This window comes from Anomalospiza imberbis, chromosome 24, assembly GCF_031753505.1.
Source record: "Anomalospiza imberbis isolate Cuckoo-Finch-1a 21T00152 chromosome 24, ASM3175350v1, whole genome shotgun sequence".
Classification (NCBI taxonomy): Eukaryota; Metazoa; Chordata; class Aves; order Passeriformes; family Viduidae; genus Anomalospiza; species Anomalospiza imberbis.
Genome location: NC_089704.1, coordinates 7,027,860 through 7,050,811, shown reverse-complemented (window position 1 = coordinate 7,050,811; position 22,952 = coordinate 7,027,860). Strand labels below are relative to the sequence as shown.

Sequence of the window (22,952 nt, the reverse complement as noted above, 5' to 3'; positions counted from 1 at the left end):
GCTTCTGCCACCAGAGTCTGAGATCCTCCACCACTGCAAACCAAGGTGAGAGAACAACGCTGGACACCACTTGCTCCTTACCCCAAGGGACCTCTGCCAGGCTGACGACATGGCCATTTCCGACTGCAAGAACCACCTCTCTCCCCTTATTTTTACTATAAAAAAAGCTGAAAAGCTACATGAAGGAAAGCCCAAAGGCTACTGAGCATCCACAGACAAGCCGCAGCACTCGCAGCAGGACAGCAAACAACCAAACTGCTGTTTATTGGGAAGAACCAAGCACTGCTGTGGGACCTCACACAGCACGTGAGGACAAGCGAGGACAGCACAGGCTCTGGAAGGCAGTGCTGGGGCAATCTCTAAAACGACAGGCTGACAACAACCCAGTTCCCAGAAAAAGGACAGTCATTAAGGTTTGCAGGCACCAAGATTAACTGGAGGGGTTATCCAAGCATCAAGACACATTGTTCCTTTCAGCCTTCCAAAATTCACTGAAAGCACGAGCAATTACCGTCAAAGAAAGAAACCCGTGAGCACGTCCAGGTACAGCCTGTGGGACACACGGCCCAGCTTCTCTGCCAACAGCTCTCAGGGAGGCTTTGAGAAAGCTTCAAACCTCCTCTGAAACAAAAGCGGGTTAAGTCCAGAAATCAAAAACACAAAGGGAGAGCGGTCCCAAGCAGCCCGGGCTGGGTGCTGGAGCTGGGGCTGCCGGTAAGCACCTGCAGGGAGGAAGCAGAGCGTGGCGAGGGCTGGCAGGGCGATGGTGGCCGCCGGCGCGTTAAGGCACGCTGGGAGAGGCTTCGCCGGCGTGTCCGTGCCAGCGGGGCCTGCCTTGGGTGCAAAAACCTCGAAAGGAAAAGAAGCCACGGAACGCCCTGGGCAGGGTGGTGAGAGTCAGCTGAGCAGCGTCATAAAAGCAAATAAAACGTGAAGGCATTTACACAAGGGGTGGTTTACAGCAACAGTAAACTTTGTGCCATTAGCTATTCAATGGTCCATCCTCACCTGCTGTTTGTCACCTCCGCCTCAAAAAAAAAAAAAAAAACCAAACCAAACCAAACCCCACAAAAAGCAGCAAGCAAAAGCAAAAGCAGCGGTTGGAATAGGAAAGGTCAGAGAAATGACAATGCAAATGGTTACAAATAAATCAGAAGGGTTTTCCTGATGAGTCAGGTCTGTGAGGAGGTATGAGGATGTGTCAGAGAGAGGTGTCATGATCTTGCTGGTTGTTTTTATTCATCTTTTGTCGCAAGACACAGAAAATCTCACAAGCTGAAAGGCAGCTCCTCAAGAAGGGGCCTATGGATGGCATTCACACAATAAAAACGACTGGTGGAATTCCCTTTCCTGGGAGAGTGAGGGAGAAGCTTATCACAGAGAAATACCAACATCTTGGCACGAGAAAAAGCATCTTGAGTCACACCAGGTGAATTGCTTTGCCGAAGACTGAACTTTCTCTGAATTGCTCAGAAACAGATACTGGCGGGATGGAGGCTGAAACGACTGCCCCTGCTAAGGGAGCTCTAAGGCTTTTGGCATCCTGCATTTGAAGTACCCAGTGCTGGCCACCAGTAACTGAATTAATCACTTTTCCTGCCGTGACAATTCCCACATTTCAGGAACACCCACACCCACGGCAAGGACTGTCTGACACGCCGAGCTGCCGGACCAGGGCTCGTGCTGTGGGTGGGCGTATTTGAGGGAAAAAAATACTGCAAGTGATTGGTTTGTTGTTTTTCCCCAGGCTTCATGCTCTGCTTATATACATAAAAGACAATAAACATTCAGGACATTTCCAATGGTTATGAAGGTACCATACCTGTGATGGTGGTAGGGATGGTGGTGGTAGTGGTGGTGGTTGTTGTGGGAGGAGGGATAGTTGTGGGGGGATCTGGATAAAATATAAAAAGGAAAATAATAAAAAAGCAAATTAAGAAAAAAAACAAGCAGAACACAACAGCGGTCAATCGTGATCAGAGGAAAACAAGGACGCTAAGAAGCAGCACGGGGGCTGGGGGCCCTTCCTTGGCTAAATCCCAGGGGGGAGCCCAGCAGGGACAGCAGGGCCAGATCCTCCACCCACGCTTACCCAGGCTGGAGAACCTGGCCCCAGCCTCTCCCCCCTTTCTGCCTTCTACAATGCTAAAAAAAAATAAATAAAACCCAGCATAAATTAGTCAATGAGAGAGAGAAATGGAATGGGAGAGGCATAAGGAAAATAAACTGCACGCTTTCCACAACAAAAAGACCAAGTTTGCACATACAAGGAGAGACACAGTGGTGCTTTGGTGGCTGTCTACGGATACATTTGCAAACCCAGGTGGGAGGGCTGTGTGAGGGGCCCTGCTGTGCTTCACAGCCTGAACATTAACAGCACACGAAGAGATCTCACTGTCCTCCCAGGGCCGTGAACCTCACTGCTCTTCCTCTATAAACACACGGCAGCAGGATGTTAAAAACTGCTTCAAAGATGGTAAGGGATACAGAGAAACGAACAACATCATTACTGAATATCAATTTCCAGGTATGAGGAATTCCACCAAGATCTTTTAATTAAAAAAAGAGTCAATATTTTTCTGACAATTTCAGTTGCACACTCTTGTTTTTGCTACTAGGGCATCGTTAATGAGATGTTTCTCTCTGTGACCATTTCTCAGATGGACTGGACCTGTTGAGATTCAAACCCTGCTGCTCGTCACGGGATTGATGTTACACACAGGAACACATCCTTATCAAAACTATCGGGCAGGAGAAGGTAGATATGAGAAGATGTAAAAGAAAAAATATGTATCAATGCCCAGATGATCAAACTGAATGCACTAAGTAGTCAGAAAGACTTTGAACTACGGATTCATTCGGCAATAATAGAGCATGAAACCTTTCATGGGCTTTTGATTTTAGGTTTCCTCCGTAGCACGTCAGCTGTTCCTCACTAACACATCTGCTACTCTTTTATCTCTGAGCGAGCTCCCTTGGATCCCCTAATTAAGATATCTGAACTTTAATTATATACTGCACCATTATTATATTCCATCCAACTTCCCAAGAGTTAAGGAACATCACCTCATAGTTTGCTGTGCTATGAGCAGTCACTGTCTTTCCTCTACATCCCAAGGATCTCATCCCCTGTGCTTCTCTCTCACTCCTGACCCACACAACTCCTGGGAGCAGTGGGGACCTCCCAGCTGAGGCACAGCAGTGCCCCCAGACTCACACTGACCAGCCTGGGACTTGGGACTGGCTGTGCCGTGGGCTCTTCCTCCATACAAGCAAAAAACAAAACAAAAAAAAAAGCTGTAGTGCTAATGGAAGTTTCTACCAGTGTATCTGCCCACGCCCATGGGGACAAAAAGCATAAAATAAATTTTAGAAATGAGCATGTGTCCAGTGGGTGTTAATGTGATTATACATCCCCATCCCACGTGGGCAGCTGGGGAGGTGCTGGGCACAGCTCAGCTGCTGAAGCCACCTCAAACCCTTGACCTGGAGAGATGTCCCTTGGAATGGCACTGCCCGAACGCTGCCTCTCCCAGGGCTGTGCCAGACCCTGCTCTGTGTCTGCAGCCCCCAGCTCCCACCCTAACGTGGCCTGGGAGCTCTGCACTGTGAGCAGCCCCAGGTGGCCTGGAGGGGACAGCGAGGCAGGGCCACCAAGGCTCCCGCTGTGCCCACAGAGACGTGGCTGCACGGACACGGACCCCGTGCTGCTGTTGGTGAAAGAAGCCACGGCCCAGAGGCGTAAGTGCTCCACCACTGAGCAGGGTGAGACCCCCATGCTGAATCCCCCCTCCAGCTGGGCTCTGTACCAGGAGGCTTCAGCTGATGGCCACAGCCCAACCACTCCCTCCCCACTCTGCACTTGTCCCTTTTAAATCAAGGGTTAAAAGGATTCCTTGTGCTGTCCAGAGTGGCAGAGCCTAGCAGGATGGTCTCAAACATGCAGGAACTGGAGGTGATGGGGTGTGCAAAACCCTTCTCTGCACACGAGCAGCCCTCCTCTACATGGGCAACACATCTGCCAGATGCCTAAGCTGGAACCCACATGTCTCCATCCCCTGGGAACCTGCATCTCCTTCCAAGTAATGCTATCTTGGGTCTCCTCCCGGGGATTTAATCCCAAGAGGAAGCAACCCCAAGGAAGTCCTGCGCTGTCTATTCTTGCTCACATCCAAAATGCAGAGTAATTATGTGAGATTTCCCACGAGCTCTAAACCTCAGGTCAGTAATGCTGGGGAGGTCCCCCCAGCCCTGCCTTGGCCCAGGATGGGTACACAGAACTACACCTGCCCCACAGCTGCTTTATGGCAGCAGCTTTCATGGTTTCCATCTCGTGGGGAACCGCCTGTGTGCTATTCCAACTGCTTTGCTTTCTGCAACACTGGTTGTTTCTTTCAACACTGATGTAAACAAGTGGGTTTTTTATATTGTGAGCATGCAAATCACCAGTCATAAATGCCTATCTGACTTCATTTTGTAGGCTGGGGTCTTGTGGAGCGAGAGGCACTAGGAAAACTACCTATATGGGACATGAGTTTTGTATAAGGTCAAAGCTGTCACTACCTTGAGTCTTTAGGCGAGTTTCTAAGAGTGGGCTTGAAATCACTCCTACAGAGCTGGCATTTGGTATGGGAGGTTCTCCACTCTTTGACTGGATCAGAGCAACTACCAGACAGCTCAGACTGCAGAGCTTCAGGCGGCTGTTGCATGGAACAAACTTCAAACCAAGTTTCTGTCCCATCTGAGTGGAACCGTAGCATCATTCAGGTCAGAAAAGACCAAGACCCACCAGGAACTCAGCCCAGCCACACACAACCACCCTTAACAGAGAAAGTTTAATATGCAGCCCAAGGAACAGCTCATCATTAAACTGGGGGATCGCTCTGCAAGTGCCTCCTGAATCTCCATTCCATGCAACACCTCATGGCAGGAGCATGAGGTTCACAGCAATGCCAAAGTGATGCAGAGGAAAGGAAGAATTAAAGCAGGTACTTAACAGCGCTTTAAAAGATGCTGAGGCATGTTTTAGTGTCTGCCCAGCTGCACAGACAGGCTGAAGGCACCTCATTCCTCCAGTTTATTTACTGGTTTGTAATTATGTGGGGATGCTGGCTGATTAACTCGCTAGTGAAAGGCTCAGAACCCCTCTGACCATTGTTCCGGCCACTGGAGGAGGCGTTACCAGAAGGACAAGGAATCATTGAGAAGGCCAAGGAGAACTGCACAGTTCTCCCCACGCCCCTGCTCTGGCTTTTCCTTCGGCTTCACCTGGCAGCAGGGGGTGGGAGGTGCCCAGAGGCAGGACAGGCTCTGTGCCCGCTGCACACACCGAGAGCCCCAGCAGCACCCAGTGCCTTCCCAGCCCCTACCCCAGCCCAGCACAGCGTCGGGGCGTCAGGAGCTGCCTGCAAATCGGGCATTGAGCAAATGTTAAGTTCTGTCACAGCTTTCCGAGCAGGGCATGTTGCAATTACGTGTAAACGAGTCTAGAAGAACGGTGGTTTTTCTCACGTACCGTATACAAACAGCATGTAATCCGCATGTGATTTCCCCACCGCGTTGGAAGCCTCACAGCGGTATGTACCATTATCTGTTTTGTTTAGGTTACTAATGAGAAGGTTTGAACCAGACACTACAACGTGTTGAGGCATCTCATCATCTACTCTTAACCACCTCATGTCCGTAGGCCTACAGAGGAGGGAGAAAAAGAAACAGTCACATTACTATTTTCCTATGGTCAAGATGGCATCTTCAAAAGTTCATCCACAGACAGAAAGCCCAAACCAAGAAAAACTGTAAAGAAACAACACATACTTTTTTGCACTACTCAAGCCCAGATGCTGTCGGGCTTCCTCAATTTAAATTTATTTAAACCCAACAGGAAACTGTATCCAGAGCTTAAATTTTCTGAAAACACTAATGCAAGCAGGAAGAAAGTTCATTAGTGGTTAATCATTCGCTTACTCAGCAGACCTGAAAGCTCTGAGGCTACAGACTCAGTGTTCATCCACGGGGTGCTCTGAGGGCAGAGCTGGACAGCAGAACAAGCAAGGTTTTGTCAAGTTTGAACCCTTCCACAAGCTGCCAGGGACCTGGTGACCTCAGCAGGGGCTGTGCTGTGCACTGAGGGAGTTGCAGCCCTTCTCCTGTCCCCCAGCCCGCCTGGCAGCCCCTTCCTGCACCCCACACTGATGGAACCCACGTGGGCAGGGGGATCTGCATCATTCAGGGAATGAAATGAGCCTGGGTTGTTAGAGCTGGTAAAGACTGGAAGCGCTGAAGGGCTTTGGGGCAGGGAGGGTCTTTTGACTTTGTGAGGTTGTTTAGCATCTATTATTATTATGTCTTTAAGCAGCAGTGAGGGGACAGATCAGCTCTTTCTCAGCAAGAGAATTCCAGCATTCTTCAGGCCACTCAACTCCTCTTCAAGGGGAATTTCCTGCAGCACAGCACTTCTCAGCCTGCCTGGCTTCCAAGGGTGGAAGTGTATCCCACGGCTCAGGCTTTTCCCTGGGTCCAAACAGTACTTGACTGCCATGATGCAGAAGCTCCTGATGCTTCAACATCCCAGCCATGCTACCGGATGGATCCAGCACCAAGCAAACTCAGCTGGGCATTGGCTGACTGGTTTTGGACACGGGCTTGGTGTTCTGTCCCTCACTGCCACGGCACTGGCACACGAGCCACAGTGCAGGCAGCAGAAGCTCCTGAGACAGCTCAAATGCAGTTTAACTTTGATAAGGGTGGGAAGGGTTTGAATGCTGCTGGCTACAGTTTTTAAAGGGATCTTTGTGCTGTGGAGTCCCCAGGTGGTACACGACACAGTAGCTGCTGCTCAGAGAAATGTGTCCCTGGATGCCTCACAAGTGACCATTTCAGCATCTTCCCACTTCTGTCATAGTTTTAGGGGGTTGTGTCTGATCTAACAAAATATCTGTATTAATAACAAAGAGAAATTTCTCCTCTCTAGTCTTTTTTCCCCTCTGAGCTTCCTTCCTCCAATATTTATGTTGCCAAATTTTGCAGAGAAATTACTTTGCTTAACTGGAGAAACCTCCCCCTTCATCTAAAACCTTTGTAAAAGATTTCATGAAACTTCTTAGTCTTAAAAAGATGGAGCCAAACCCAGCTCATTATTTTACTCTGTATTTTCTGAGCTTCGGGAGACCCAGGTGAAGTGACCTAGAGAAGCCAATTCCCAGCACATCACCAGCACCACGAAACGTGCAGCGGCAAGCTGCCAGGGAGATGTGTCTGTCCTATTTAACATGGGAATGTCTTACTCATAGCCTGCAAGGAAAAAATGTAGAGAAGCCTGTTCATTAGATTCCCAGTTGATAGCAAATGGGAGGCACTGCAGGTACCCAGGGGAGCAGGAATGCAAAGGGGCTTGGCAGGCTCTGAGCAGGGAATAGCTCCTAAACGGAATTCAGCAGGGACGTGCCAGCCTCTGATGCACAGGGAAGGGATTGGCCTCGTGCCGAACAGAACAAACTGGGAAGTGGGAATCAAGCAAGTACTATGGGAATCAAGAAAATACTGTGGATGGGGATGTAGGCTACCAGGGGGATGAGGGCAGCCTGAGCCTCCTCGGCGCTGGGTGCCTGTCCTGCCCACAATGCTGAGCTGGACGGGGTCCAGCTCCCCACGCCCCAGCTCTGGGCACACTGCCAAGGAGGCACTGACAGATCTCAGAAATGTTTGCAGAAATCTTATGGACATGATGAAAATAAAGAAGGATAGTAAATACTTGACAGCCATAAATCCAAGTGGAAGAGAAAGTATTTTGAAAAAAAAATAAAGCCGACAAAACTTAAATTAGAACAGCAATGAAAGTGTGAGAAAATCTACCCTCCCTTGCCAGGATTTTCCAGATGCATAAATTTCTTCAACTGCCTAAGAAAGCCTCAAGGGCTTGGCAAGAAGAGGAGAGAGAATAAAACTGGTATTCTATAAAAACCACACGGGGCACCAAGGGGGAGGAAAACCATCACACAGTCAGCAGGAGCAGAAGGATGGACTGCCTTACCTGGGGATCCATCCCACTTCTCCACGGGCTCAGTGCTGCGGTGCCGGGCTGGCGTCCACGCACCGGCACCTCCAGGGGCCACAACTGCAGCCCCCGACCTCGCTTTTGCAGATTAACCAAACCCAAGATTAACTGCAGATTAATGCCACCCAAGCTGTTCCCTGGGGGAAGAGGTGTCCAGCTGGGAGCCTTGCCCTTCTGCACCCAAAGGCTGCTGCATGGTGGCCAGGCAGAGCTCTCCTAGGAGCTCCTCCAGTGGAAATTCCTTGGCCATTAGGTGCACAGGAATAAATGCAAGTCCAGCAGATGTTTGGGTGCAGGAAGCATCTCTCTCCTTCACTCTGGGACATCGTCTTCGCAGCAGAGAAGGGCAACAGGAACAGTGGCCACGCAACGTCCCGTCACCACCGGCCAACCCTGGGCCATCCCTGAGAAGAGTCCAACTTACTGTGGCTTTCCAAAGGCTGCGCACGTCAGCTCCAGCGGCTCCCCTTCTCTCGTCAGGCCTTGCAAGGGGTAATTCTGAGAAACCCGCACTTGAGGCTTATCTGCAGGACACAAAACACGGCTCCGTGAGCCCCGGGTCGCGCCCCGCCGCTCCCCCTCGCGCGCTCGGTGCCCGCAGCACGAGCAGGAGGAGCCGGCGGCACCGCGAGTCCCGCCACGGCACCGTGCTGCCCGGGATGGGCCTCTTGCTGCACAGCTCATCCCTGAGCTCGCTCCAGCTAAAAGGAACTCATTGGCCTTCACGCTGAGGGGAGGCTGGAGAGACGCGAGGCGCCCGGGAGGGAAGGGTTCTGTGCGGTAGCAGCGACTCCTGCACCACAGCCCCGGAGTCCGTGAGTGCTAACACGCTGGGCTGGACAAGAGATGCTCGTTAGAGACACAAACAGAGCCACAGCCACCGCTGCCTCTGTGCAAACAGCAGGAGGCTGTATTTCGTCCAGATGAAGCTCCTCTAAATCCTACAATAAACAGAGAATTAAAGCATGGATAGTTAGGGAGCCAACTCAACAACACTTTAGTAAGACCCTGCAGGAAAAAAAGAGCCAAACCACAAACCTAGAGTCCACAATTAAAAAATTCATTACCTCCCGTGACTGAAACAGAGATTAAAAATGCAATCTGAGCTGTAGCTAAAACATTATCAGTGCAGGAAATCAATTCAAGGCTACAAGTGCCATTAAGCCATAGATATTTTTCAGGAATTTACTCAACTGTAAGGAACAAAGGAAGGGAAAAAAAATCAGTATGCATAAAGGTTGAAACCATTTAAATGTTTCTATTTCCTTTGAGAGTAACTGCTACCCAAAATATTGGCTGGCTGCATTTTATTAACTGTGTTTAACTCATTAACATGCCTCCTATGGAATAATAGAGATTAGGAAAAAAAACCCGCGTGTCAGGATTTAACCAATTTAAACTCTCATAATTTTCAGTAATGGAATAAGCTACACAAGTAAATCCTCTCCCGAGATGACTCTACCACAACATTTCATCAACTAATCCCTGTTACAGATGCTTCCTGCAGCTCTGGAACTGGGGTGTCCTTGTGGGCTGGGGGTGGTGGCAGCACTTCGAGGTGTCACCGGCGGAGGGGACAAGTCCCAGTCCCACAGGGACTTCAGTGTGCCTGGAAATGCCCTCCAGCCCTGCAGTGGCAATAGCTCTGCACAAGGAGCACGGGAGGACAAGCTCACGCCGGTGTTATGCAGCACATACATCACCCGCCCCATCCTCGGCACTGCGCTCACCACTCCCGTCCACAGTTCCCACCCCCACAGCCATCTGCTCCCCATTTCTGATGTGCCTTGCAGCAGCACCACCAGCCCGTGCCAGGAACGTGGATGGTGTTATATCCGTGCTGGGGAAGGAGCAGGAAACCTCCCCAGCCCAGTTTACTCAGCACACGGGGACTGAAACACCTCCTTTTGCTGTTTGCCTCTCCTGCTGCATCCCCTTTCCATTAGGTGAGTTTAGTATTTCTAATGAGCTGTTTACTAATGACAATTACTTATGGAAATCAGGAGGAATACACCCAGGCTGGCTGTACTGAGCACAAACTGCCAGCTCCACAAGCTCCCACCAAGCCGGGTGAGCCCTTCCACTGCCACCCCACGAGCTTCATTAAACTGACAGTGGCAGTGGAGTGGACCTGTCCCATTCGGATCCAGGCACTGTCGAGGTGTCACCTGCAACAGGAATCTGGGTGTGTCAACACTGCTGAAGCCAAGAACTTCCCAAGGGAGTCACCGCAGCAAAGGACTTGTCAGCACGCTGGGAGTTACCGAGGGCACTTAGGAAAATGTACCCGAGCCCGAAGGATGCAGAGGGATGGCTCGACACTCCAGAGAACTAGCTGGCATTAGGCTCGTGGCATGGGAAAAAAAACTTCACTCAAGAATCTGGAGGGGCAGTGGTGTCTTTTTCCCTTTGTTTAAGGACGTGCCTTTAGACAATCTTAGGTTCTACTTCCAGTGCTCACACCAAGTGAGTGTATTTCCTGCAGACTATGGACTCTGAGTGCAGGTCTGTGAAATGCCAGGCGCTGTGGGACCCTGGCCCTGACTCCTGTGACATTTAGCAGCACACGGACAGAGCACTGATGGCTCCAAGGCCTGCTCCAGCTGTTTGCCACTGCCCTGTTACACAGGACACGTTCCAGCAGTGATGTCTGCAGCTCTGTAACATGGGGTGATGACCACCTCGATGGTAACACAGGACACCAGGCAGGGAGTGGCAGTTTTCACCACCAAGTGCATTCCAGGACCCCAGAATCCTCAACTTGGAACTTCATAACTCCACACCACTGGACTGTTACATAAAAATAAACACTTGCATCTGTGCACCCGAAGCCCTGCGTGCTCCATGGCAGCCAATTAGACCCAACAACCCACAGCTATTTCCTACTACGCCTCTTTCTAGCAGCTTAAAAAAAAACAGCCTCGTAATTTAATAAGGCACCTTTATTAAGCTAAATTCATTCAAAAGCTCAGAGTGATATACAAGGTTAAATACCAGTCGTCTAAAGGTTACACTGTAGCAGCAGCCAATTTGAAAAACTTATTACAAAGCCATTCTGCATTTGATGAGATTTCTCTCACAACAGGCACGGCGCGTGCCCGTGAGCTGGGGTCTGCTGGGGGCTGCAGCCCCCAGAGGGACCATGCACCCCAAAACCCTCCCCTCCCCTCAGGATGCCACGGGCCACCGAAGCCTGCACCCACTGACTTTCACAGCTCTCAAGCTCCGTGCTTGGGAACTTACCAAACCACTCCAGTTATTCTGCATTTGTCCCAGTTCTTCCTTTTTTAGCTGCTCGCCCCATTTTTGTGCCATCAGCAAAGATTATTAACAGTGACTTTTTAAGAACTTCAAATGCTTCAACTGAACGGCATCAGGCCAAGCACCCAGGCCCCTGCGTTCCCTCTAAAAATACCAGCACTGCTGATTACTCCCTAATGACTATCCTTTGAGACCTGCCAGTTAGTGATTTCTTAATCCATTTAAACACGCACTTCATCGATAATGCTTAGATGTCATTAATCAGCCGAGATAAAACATTACACCGAGTTCGGGGCCTTACAAAAGCCTAAGCCTATTATTTCCACCCGTTTCCTTCCATCAGGCCAGCCCACGACCTGGAAGGCAGGCGAGCCCACTGCCCCGCAGCCCACACCAGGCAGGTGTGGCGAGCGCGGCTCCCCGTGCGCCCAGGGTGCCGGGGGCTCAGCCGCGGGACCCTCGCTGACCGCGCCCCGCAACAACCCAGCCCGCCCTGCCCAGAGCACACGCTCCCTGTGAGGCTGGAGACAGCCAAAAGGCTTCTTCCCGAGTGCGGGGAAACCAGCACGCGTGCTTTTGGCAGCGCCAGACCCCGGCCGGCAGAGAAGCCGGCACTGTGGACTCTGCCCGTGCTTCAGCCGAGCAGGCTCTGGCCTCTGCCGGGCGAGGAGGTGCCAGGTCCAAGTTTAAAATCCATTTTCTGGTCCCTGCATGAATTGCTGACGTACCTCTTGGTAAACCTGACGCCAGATGGCATCCCTGGGAGCAGGATCTGTGGGCCAAGCAGTGTTCCTGCCCACTGTAGGTAAATCCAGCCTCAGCATTTCCCAGATAATGCTTAACACATCTCCCTTCAGGTGGGCATTGCTTCATCCAGCTCCTCATCCCTGCTCTCTTCTGTGCCCAAGACAGCTGCTCAAAAAACTGACTTGTGGGAGTCTCTGGTCTCACTCAGGGAAGAGCAGGAAAAATGTGTTTTTCAATATTAAAAGGAGTCAGCAAAGTTAACGCTGATCCTCAGGTGTAAACAACAGCCAACTTTATTCCAAAATCCAGCGGGGCTGCTCATCAGGAATGCACTCTGCGTCAAAGCCAGCCCAGCCTGGCAATCCCCTGCCTGCTCCTCACCTCTGACAAGGACGAGAGGCTGCACTGCTGATTTTCAGCCAAAATACAGAAATCTATTCAATAAATAGATCCCGTGTCTAAAATAAGGAATGAGCAGGACTGGCAGATCCACAGCTTGTCTGGAAGAGCCTGTCAACCCCAAATACGACTCTGCAAAATTCACCCTTAACGAAAGAAATTTAATCATTTTGCTTGTTGCAGGAAAAGGAATGCCAGAGCCCGACAGGCATTTTGGGGATAAACACTTCTCTTTTAATATTTAAGCACACTCTGCTGCTAAATGCCTGCAAATGGCAGAGCCCTGGCTGCCCCACATGCTCCGTGCTCCCAACAACATTCCTCCGAGAAAACCTTATTAATGAGCTCACAAACGAGCACCCAACTGGGAAATGTCACAAACAAGAGTGGCTAATGCCCCAGAAAATCAAATAACTGAACACTTGGCTGATTGTGGTGCTTTTCATATTCACTAAAAGAAAAAAACCAGCTTTAAATCAAAGTTTCTGAAGGGGTCAACACCTCTCTGAACAAAACAACTCATTTATTCGCTTTTAGCGATCTCCAGATGATAAATTACATTGATGTTAATAACTTCACTGCAAACTATGCAATTAATATTAGTACTGGGCGGAAATGTAAGGATTACTGGAGACACGGCTGCAAACGTATGTGGCCGATTTTAAACATAATTGGGCACAAAAAGTTCTCCTATTGCAACAGCAGAGGCTGCAACAAGACTCCACTGGGGCAGGCTTTAAAGGTACACATGCAGGTATTACAAAAACGAACGCACAGGTAATTATAACTTCAGAAAAGGACAAAAAGCCAGCCCAGAGAAAAGGCCAAAATCCAGGTCCGACGCTCACTTCCAGTGTCATGTAATGAGAGCAGCAAACGCACCACAAGGGCTCAACTCGCACATCTCCCAGAATATCTGGCTCCATTCAGCTCCTTAACGACATTTTAATGCATTTTGTTGCTTCATTTCCTTTCTAAAATTACACCCAACGCGCTGGTCTCCCATCGCTCACTGACGGATCCACAGAAAGAGAGCGACTGCAGCAGACCTGGGCACATTTCCACTCCAGTGCCACGGACTGTGGCTGCCGGGGCCGAGGGTGCTCCTCAGGCGTGGAAGCCTCGTGGCCACCGCGAGGGCACCGTGCTCTCGGTCCAGCCCTGCTTTGCTTTTGAGGAGTGCGAGGGGAGGGTTTCGCACATGGTACACTGCTTGCTCACAGAGATTTCTTTTCAGTGTCACACCCTACAGCCATGTGAAGGCATTCACCTCAAACTTCACCACGGGCCACGCTGTGCCAGGGCAGATATGCAACAAATGGCTTACTCCATGAATAGGGCAAGTTAACACCCAACATTGTTGTTTTCTGCTTTTTTCTTGGAAAACAAACCCCACAACTTTTGAGTTCCATCTCAGAAAAAATATCTCCCTACTCTGAAATTTAGTCAGACAAAAAAAACCTCATTATCTGAGCAGGCTCCATCCATCATCCTCCTGTCCTTCCCCAACACATTTCATGCTCCAGTTGGATACATTAAGTGCAGAGAAATACGACATCTGCTGAGAAAAACATTTTCTTGTGCCCTGCTGATGTTCTGAAGGGGCGGATCCGCTGCGTCCGTGAGGGGAGCAGGCAGGATTTGTGGGGAGAGCATGTCACAGCAGAGAGTGGAACACACAGCCCAGGTAACCGACCTGCTGCAGGGAATGCAGCTGCATCCACACGGGATGAGCAAGGAATTCCGAGTGTCACTGCAGCAGAGACCTGGTAGCTGGTGCCTGCTGTGGACAGTGGCAGGCATGGACAGGAGCTGGAGAAGCATCCTCTTCTGCAGATTCCACATCCAAAATCAACTGAGAAGGTGTCAGCGCAGGAGCCCCAGCTCCCCCCAGGGCAGGGCTCCGTGGGAGCACTGATGGAGACGCCTGTGTGCAAGGACAAGAGGCTCTTCCTCCTGCCCACACTCTCCCTCTGAAACTGCCTTTTCTTTAATCTAAAGCCCTGCAGCAGGTATGAAATGCAGGTGTCTGGCCGTGCTCCAGCCCATCGAGTCCTGGAGCCACAAGGTCACAATGCAGGACAAGTTCTTGGGCTGGGGCTCTTCTCTGGCCATCTGCTGCTGCCCACTCAAGGAACAGACTGGGCTAACAGGGTCAAGTCCCCACATTGGAATATAATTACTTTTAACAAGCTCAGAGTTTAATTCAGAACATAAAAGTGAATCAGTCTCGACTCCCTTCTCCTGCTCATCCCCGTTCCCTCCTGAGGAGGCTCCATGCCTCATTCCCACAAACAGCTCTGGAACAGCCCAAGGAGATGCAAAAATCAGCAGTAAGGGCAGAAACCTGTGCACAGGATGCAGCAGGGCCTCCAGTGCAGGAGCAGAACAAAGAACTGTGCTTTAGGGGTGCTTTGCCCTCACTGCATGGACAACCCCTAAGGCTGCAAACTGAAGTGCCAAGGAGGGATTTATTTGAGGAAGAGAAAAACAGTTTGCTTTTTCCCCCCAAAACAGTGGCACTCTCCTATTCCACCAAATCACCAGGATTCCAGAGAGATTTCTGAAAGGAAGCCTCAAGGTTGTCCAACGCCCTTCCAGCCCAGTGAGTTCCAATCCCCTCACACGACAGGGTAGATGGCATTTTTTGCTCTTCCCCGTTAAGTATTTGATCACGCCTCACAAAGGTGCTAATGTATTATTAAAGCTAATGGAGCTCTGCAAGAAATGTTAATGGACATTAAGTTTGCATAAATGAATTACACATTAGCACAGTCGCAAGAAATCTCGTATCTGTCAATTTAGGCAGTATCTGATCATTCCTGTTTTCCTCATTACAGGAACATTACTTCCCGCTAGTTTCGGAGATACGAGAATTGTAACCAAGATGTTCATAATGAAACTACATAATGAAGCAGATGAAATAAATTAATACAAAACCTCCTCTCCTCAATGTGATGTAGTTGAAGGGACCCTACAAAAACAAGGGCTGTGAATTGTCTCAGGGCCCAGCTTTCCAAGCACACGGCCCCGCTGTAGGGACCATCTCACTTTGCTTTTGGGAGATGTCTCAGAACACAGGGATGCATGTACACAGCTCCAAAATTTCCACCAGGTGCATTTGGGACCACAGCTATTTCCAGGTACCTGCTTGCTGCTGTCATGTACAGTGGAGCAGCTCCTAAGGGAAGTGAGATGCATTATTAACAATGAACATGTCAGGAGCAGAACAGGAGATAGGCTGGTTCAATCAGTGCTGCTACTACAGATTCCACAGACCTCCATACTCTGCTGTACAAATCTAGCTGATGCTGTATGTTCACAGCGCACAACACTGGGCTTCTTTTGCACAATACCCAGTTTTTGCCAGTAAACTCGCCACGGTGGCCAGTTGTTTTGAAGGGGGAGAAGCACTTTTCAGAGATAAGTAGGATGCTAGAAGAAAAATACTCAGAGATTTAATGTGTTCTGAACATTAAAAAGCCCAGCAAGAAACCTTTGATGCAAATTCTATGTACAGAGAGTTATTTCATCAGAGAACAAATTTATGGTATCACAGAGGGCTGGGAAAGTCGTGGCTTCACCCATGAAGTGTTACCTTACATTGTGTTTATGATTTCTATGTAACAGGATATAATCCTCATCGATGTCGGAATTTTAACATGTAGGGAACGGTTCCTGAACTCCCAAGCACACAATTTTATATATTAAGAGAATTAAAGGCTCTGCTACTCACACATGACTTCCAGGTAACGCTGTGTCTGCAAGTCCTTGACCGCAGGGTGATCCACCAGGCAGATGACAGGGACGCCGTCGTCCTCCCGCCCCACCTTCAGCAGGAGCTGGCTGGTCACCGTGTACATGTCGGACCACCGCTCCACCTCCGACTTGCCTGGGGCAAGGAACAGGGAGAGGGGAGTGAGGACAGCGTGGAGCACCCCTGCAGCCGGGCCGCCTCCCTCCTGTCCACGTTCCCTTTGGACACCCATCCCGTCCTCCTCTCGTCAGGCTCTGGCCAAGCGAAGTCCACGCGACGTTACCGCAATGATAATCACCATCCCCAAATCCCCAGACTCTGAGATCAGTGAGCTACAAATCCCCTCCCACCCGTGAATCAACAATTAGCTACAAAAGTGATTTAACAGATTAAATGAATTAAAAGTAGTATGGATAGGTGGGAGCGTTCAGCAGTGCTCTGTTTGAGGGAGGGGAGCCCAGCTCGGGACTGGCTGCCTGAGGGATGCCGCGATGGAAGCGAGCAGGAAGACAAGACAAAACGAGACGAGACAAGACAGGGGAAAAAGGATTTTTCCAGGAACTCAGCAAGCACCCGCTGACAGCGCAGTTCCGCTCTGATCTGTGCCTCTTTATTTAAGAATTCACAGGCAAAATTGCTAAGAGTAACTTCTGTAGCACAGCTCTTCCAGACACCAAATATTGCTGTATAATATATGAGAGTGAAACAGGTGACACGTGCAGACACTCCTTGATATTTGGAGGAAAAGCTTTCCCATGGGCAAAGCCACACTTCCTGTGATTCACAAACTCACAGCCAAATGTTTCAGTCTCTACTCTGTTAAAAAAAATCTGAAGATTGAGCAGGGTGAGGTGGTATTACATGAATCTCAGCGTTCTTCCCAGAGAACTCAAAGCTGGGATTCAACTGCTAACACAAGAAAACTCAATCAAGAAGCTGCACAGGTCAGGCAGAAAGGGACAAACACTTTGTCCTGCTGCCCAGTGGTATGGGGAAGGGAACCAGAATGGGATTGTTAACTCCCTGCACACCACGGCGCTGGGACTCAGCGGGGCACCACTTTGCCAGGCAGCAGGCTTGCATCCCACCTGCACCAGCATCCTCCCAGCATGTGGCCTGCTCAAATGCTCTGAAGTGTTGGGCTTAAAGAGAGGATTTTATCCTGTCTTTGCAGGGGGGTGGGTTTGAAGTAATGAGTCTGGACTTCTGCAGAGAGTCCGTCAGTGTCTCAGACTGGGTAAAGCACAAAGGTGTTGTCAACCAAGCTCACATCTACATGCAGACTTAAACTAACAGCGTGTCACATGCAATCAGAGTCAGTGACTTGAATGTGCAAGTACTGGGAGCCACCAGACTTCAGGGAGTCAGAGAAACCCATCTTAGATGAATATTCAACTGAACACAGGGAAAACGCTCTACAAACAAGGGAGCTGGATGTGAAGGTGAATTGCAAATCTTTACAGCCCAAAGCACAGACGATCCCTCTTGCACCTAAGACAGGGCAGAAAGCTACACAAGCCATGCAGAAATGAATTCAGTGCACAGCTCTGGGCTCCTCAAGGTCACCTGCAGTTACAGCAGGACTCCAGAACCCGGCACTCGAGGCTGGCAGGTAGGCAGAGGACCAAATGGAGTTCAGCCCCCTGTGTTAGGGAATAATCTGTCTGCCCACACAGTCCTTTGTTCCTCAGCTGGCACTCAAAGAAGCTTGCTCTACTTTTTTTACTTTTTTTTCCCCCTTAAACTGGCAGCAGAGAACAAACACCCAGCATTACATAAATCACTTCAGCTCCCTGAACAAAGCAAGAGACTGAGAGGACACATCTACCCGTTAGCTCCTTGTTGCCTTTGAACCATCTGATGGTGGTGGCTGGTCTGCTGGCCATGGCGGTGCAGTTCAGCTCGATCTCCTCTCCCTCCACGGCGGTTTCTTTCTCAATATCAATTACCAAATTGCGTGGTGGGACTGGAATGGGAAACACAACACAAACCAGATGAAAAAACATCTTTTGATCACTAACACAGGACAAAACCTTGAGGAAAACCTGTAAAATCTACTGAAGGAAACAAGCAACCAGCATTTATTTGATCTTTCAATCAATCAAACCCTTTGATAGGTGGTTTTGCAGTAATTGGAGTGAGCACTTTCACTCTCCACCTAATAATCACCGCAGTCTCACAAATTATTACTTATCAGGGTTGTAACTTTCTGTTCCCTCTCCCGAGCAGGCACCGTTCCAGGGAGAGCCGCAGCCTCCTGCGATACTCGGGTGTGTGCTGCTATTTAAAAATCCAGCTTGACTCCGTGCACATTTCCTGACTTCTCTGACAAGGAGAGGAAACACAAAAGCTGACACTTGGCACTGCATTACTTACCAAGCCTCTAACCTCCACGGCAATTTTTCTCTCCTGCTGTTCAGCTCCAAGGCTCAGCCGTGAGCATGGAAGCAGGCCAGCAAACATCAACCTCATTTAACATGCTCGAAAAGCCACTGAGCACAAGCCTGGAGTGGAACACCATCCCTTGGGAACAGCCCTGTCCCCATCACACCCCCACAAACCACCCCAAAACCATCCCAAAGAGAAGAGGGAGATGGCTCTATACCCAGCCACAAGTGCCACAGCCTTTGGGGTGGAGAGCTGTATAATATATGAGAGTGAAACAGGTGACATGCACAGACACTCCTTGATATTTGGAGGAAAAGCTTTCCCATGGGCAAGCACTCATCTTCCCTAGATCAGGATCTCCCAAGACACAAAGCTGGAAGATTGTACACAATGAAAAATCATCCAATAATACTGAGAAACAGGCTGTAACTTCAGGGGTAACAACCACTTCAGCACAGCCCAGAAATGGGATAAACGAGCTTAAAAATTAGGACATGGGAACAAGGGAATCTCTTTCCCATGAAAGCACCAGCAGCAAGGCAAAACCCAGGAAAAAGTGAACAGCAAGAGCTCTTATGGCAGAGTCACGGCTTCAGAAAATCCCAGAACTTCCAAAGGAAACTCAACTTTGCTCTGATCAATGTGATTAAGCAACTGCATAGTTCAGATGTGACTCACAGGTCTTAAAGCTAATGAAGAACAAATATGTATAAATACCATCCAGATGATCAAATGGACTAATTAGTCACTTGTGGCTTCTCTCTAAAAAGAACAGAATGAGCTACATATTTGAGACTTTCACATGTTCCAATTAGGCATGAATAAATCTACATATTGTGTCACAGAAGACATGAAAGTGCTGAAGCAAACGTGCAGCTCCCCCCGAATGCCAGCTGCAAAGGGGGACACCCCAGCACCTCCCTCTGCTCTCCCGAGCTGGCAGCATCAGAGGCAGGCCAGCAAAATCAGCCTTTGATACAACTTCAGTTCTATCAAAGGCTGGGTGACGGCCACGAGATTTTTGGTGGGGAACAAGTTCCTGGGAGGACCAGTCAATGCCAACACAGAGCACCACTCCTCCACCCTGGCTCATTAGTTCCCCTAATTAGGGAGCCAATAATAGAAAAGACAGGCAAGACAAGCCATCCCTGGCGTCACAGTGCCCAATCTCTCCATGCAAGCACTAAGATCTCTCCTTCATCTTCTGCTAATAAACCTCCCTCATCCTTGCCTGCTTCCTGAGCTGAGGTTTGACCCGAGAACACGACAAAGGGGACAGGAAACCACCTCCTTTATGGGTGTGGGGGAAAGGCAGCACACACACTGGCCATGCCACAAAGGCTTCTCAAAAACAACTGAAGTACAAGGCAAGAAAACTGACTTTTCCCTCAGTTCTAAAGCATGAGTCATGCTTAAAAAAACCCAACAAAAACCTGCATTATGTCTCCCACTTGAAAGACATGCAGTGCTGGCTTACAGGTGAATGAAATGAGTATTCTCCTTTCAAACACCTTCTCAGCATTGCCAGCAGTGAAATCAAATCCAACGAACTGTTTTTGCCTGTGCACGATTAGAGGCAGGAGCTGGAAGAGCTTCCCGTGCCTGTGAGCGCTGCAAAGCGCATGGAAACTTTGAAGGTGTTGATAACTGTAATAGCAAGAGTAAAACTGCTTATAAACATCACTTAACAGCGTATAAAAACCTAAGACCCAAATCTCATTAAGCAAAAGAAGGAAGATTTAAACTAATCAGCAAGTGAGATCTTACATTAAGTCACCCTCCCTGATTCAGGTTCTCCCATTAATAGAGCCTTAAAAGCTGCTGCTAATCGGCAGGAACCGCTCGAAGAGGAGCTGCTGTCACTGCCAGCACGTCGCTCCCGTGGCCACGCGTGCCCGGCCATCAGCACTCAGGGTTCAAACCCTTGCTTCAAATCCCTCTCCAGGGGCCGGAGCTGTCCCAGAGCTGCACAGAACCCCATCCCACCGACCCTGTGTGTGCGGGGACTGCGCGGCTCCTTACCGAGCACCGTGATCGTGGTGTAGATCTCCTGGGGGGGGTCGGTGTAGAGCTGGCAGAAGTACCTCCCTTCATCAGAGATGGACACGTTCGTCAGGGACACCCGGAGCTCGCTGTTGGAGAAGTTCACCAGCTGGAACCTGCTGTCCTTCAGCGCTGTGGGGCAAGCACAGCCTGGGTGACTGCACGGAGAGGGGCAAGGTCCCCTTCCCACCACACCACAATCCCAAAGATCCCCACAGACAGCAGCACATCAAGGTGAGCACCCCCGGGCTCCTGATTAGCTTCCATCCTGCTTCCTACCTTGAAGCTGGACCTATAAAATCTTTTGGTTCTTAGATCACTTCAAATAATCAACATGAGCCAATCACAGGGCACAGTGTCAAATCTTTGGATGTGGTTTTATTACCAGGTGGCTTAGGGATGTGTAGGTAAAATGCTTATGGTGTCTACACGGCTCCAGCACCAACTGTAGGCACTCAGGGACAGCCTAAATGAGGAAGGAATTGGGAGAAGCAGAATTTAAAGCTTGTTTCCTGTTCTTTTGCTTCCTGGGCAGAGAGTACAGGCGTGTCCCCACAGTGACACTAACACAGACCATTTAAAGTGTCTCACTGCAGCTACCATGGCACTGTCACCACAGGACAGACTTATCCACTGGACATCCAAGTGATGAGAGATTTCAGTTTGGGTATAAAGCAGCACAGATTGTCCTGAAATTTTCAGTCTTTGGTCTGAAGAGATTACTCCTGAGAACACTGCGCTGTCTTGGTGTCGCCCTGTTCAATTTGTTTGTGTCAGCTAAATATTTGGCATTCAATTGCAATTCACCCTGAATTACAACAATCAATTCCCATTGCAAAGTAAGATGCTCTGACTTTCAGAGGGGACTGTGAAGTTTTCCATTAAGGGGAAGATAATGATTGTCTATCTCACCTACCTCCACAGAACCAGTGAACTGTAAGTGCCCAGCATTGCACAAACAGCAGAGATCTCAGCAAATGCCATGTCCTGAGCACAAGTGAGGCACAGGAGGAGTCATGGCCAAATGAGGAACCATGAACTTACGCCTGAAATCTCTGAAATAGATGGTCTGCCTGTTGGGGTTCAGGAGCTGGATCACGGAGTCATCGCTGTTCTTGACGCGGCAGCTGATGGTGGCCACGTCCCCCTCCACCACGGTCACGTCCTCCGTCACCAAGTTCTGACCATCACCTGCAGGACAGGGCAAAGGTGGGACTCAAGGTCAGAAATGACACCAGTGGGTTTCATTTGGGAATGAAAAGCTCCATGCCACCAATGGAGGAACATCAGCCAGTGAGCCGCTGACTCTGAGTCCCCAACCAGCTGGTAAAGGAGCAATGAGAAAGGAGCTCTGTGATGGGAATAGAGGAAGAAGGACTGCTGCCCCACACAGAAACACCAAAAATTCCCTTCCTCTCCCAACAGACAAATCTTGTTAAATTACCCTGAAGAACAACTCTCTGTGAGAAGCACTTATCCTCTGACTGGAGCACACAGACTTCAGGGAATCAGTCGTTACTCACTCTGTGTAATCAGCAGGTGCTATTAATGTCCAGAGGCAGGGGAAAAAAAGGATCCCGTGCAATTATGCAGTGGGAGCCTTGTAATCATTTACAGGTCATCACCCCGAAAACTCTCCTCCTAATGAATCCAAGCACCGCAGCACCCGCACGCTGAGACATTCGCCTCGAACGCCAAAGGACGCAGGGGATGGCAGTGGGAGCTGTGCCTTGCATTTCAATTTTTCCATAACTACTGGGAATCAAAGTGGGAGAAACACTGAGACTCTGACTGGCAGTGCTCCAAATGAAGCCAGGATACCTGGGCACTTGGCCACAGGCGAGGTGGTCAGAGGATCCTCTGCTGCTCTGGAGTTGCCTTAGCCACGAGAAACCCAAAAATGCAGGATTAGGATAAAGTTTGCACACAGGAAATCTGGGGATGATATTTAAACACCAGTTTTTCTCTCACCCTGCATTTCCTTCATTTATCTTTCTTTCCAACTTGCCTTTATAATTTGACAACCCTTGGAAACAAATGTTTGACAAAAAGGTGCATTGTTTGGAAAGAGAAAGATGGATAAACCATCAGACTCCTCTCCACACCTTATGGGCAGAAAACTGAAGTCTGGGCACATTTTTCTGCCCTCTCAGTATAAATTTTAGATAGATTCTCCAGATTGATGAACTTTGAGGAACAACAAGAAGATTTACTATCAAACAGTATCACCCATATTGGAGCACAGACATCTGCCTGGCTCCTGCTCCACATTCTGTGGACCAGGATGAAGCTGGTCCTGCTCAA

The 22,952-nt window shown here is 49.5% G+C and overlaps 2 protein-coding genes across 10 annotated transcripts in view; both read right to left on the bottom strand.

Annotated features, from left to right (window-relative positions):
• Nucleotides 1–22,952, bottom strand: part of ZPR1 (ZPR1 zinc finger) — a 437,500-nt gene that overhangs the window by 105,288 nt on the left and 309,260 nt on the right. The gene's annotated exons all lie outside the window — the stretch shown is intronic.
• Nucleotides 1–22,952, bottom strand: part of CADM1 (cell adhesion molecule 1) — a 138,410-nt gene that overhangs the window by 22,843 nt on the left and 92,615 nt on the right. For 5 of the 9 annotated variants that reach the window (XM_068172111.1, XM_068172113.1, XM_068172115.1 and 2 more), the window contains exons 2-8: nucleotides 21,693–21,839; nucleotides 20,628–20,780; nucleotides 18,046–18,183; nucleotides 16,197–16,352; nucleotides 8,478–8,577; nucleotides 5,516–5,688; nucleotides 1,823–1,894 (exon numbers count right to left, since the gene is read on the bottom strand). In XM_068172111.1, coding sequence (XP_068028212.1) covers nucleotides 1,823–1,894; nucleotides 5,516–5,688; nucleotides 8,478–8,577; nucleotides 16,197–16,352; nucleotides 18,046–18,183; nucleotides 20,628–20,780; nucleotides 21,693–21,839 — 939 coding nt within the window. The remainder of the gene's footprint in view (nucleotides 1–1,822; nucleotides 1,895–5,515; nucleotides 5,689–8,477; nucleotides 8,578–16,196; nucleotides 16,353–18,045; nucleotides 18,184–20,627; nucleotides 20,781–21,692; nucleotides 21,840–22,952) is intronic. The other 4 variants (XM_068172112.1, XM_068172116.1, XM_068172120.1 and 1 more) reach the window with 1 other exon arrangement.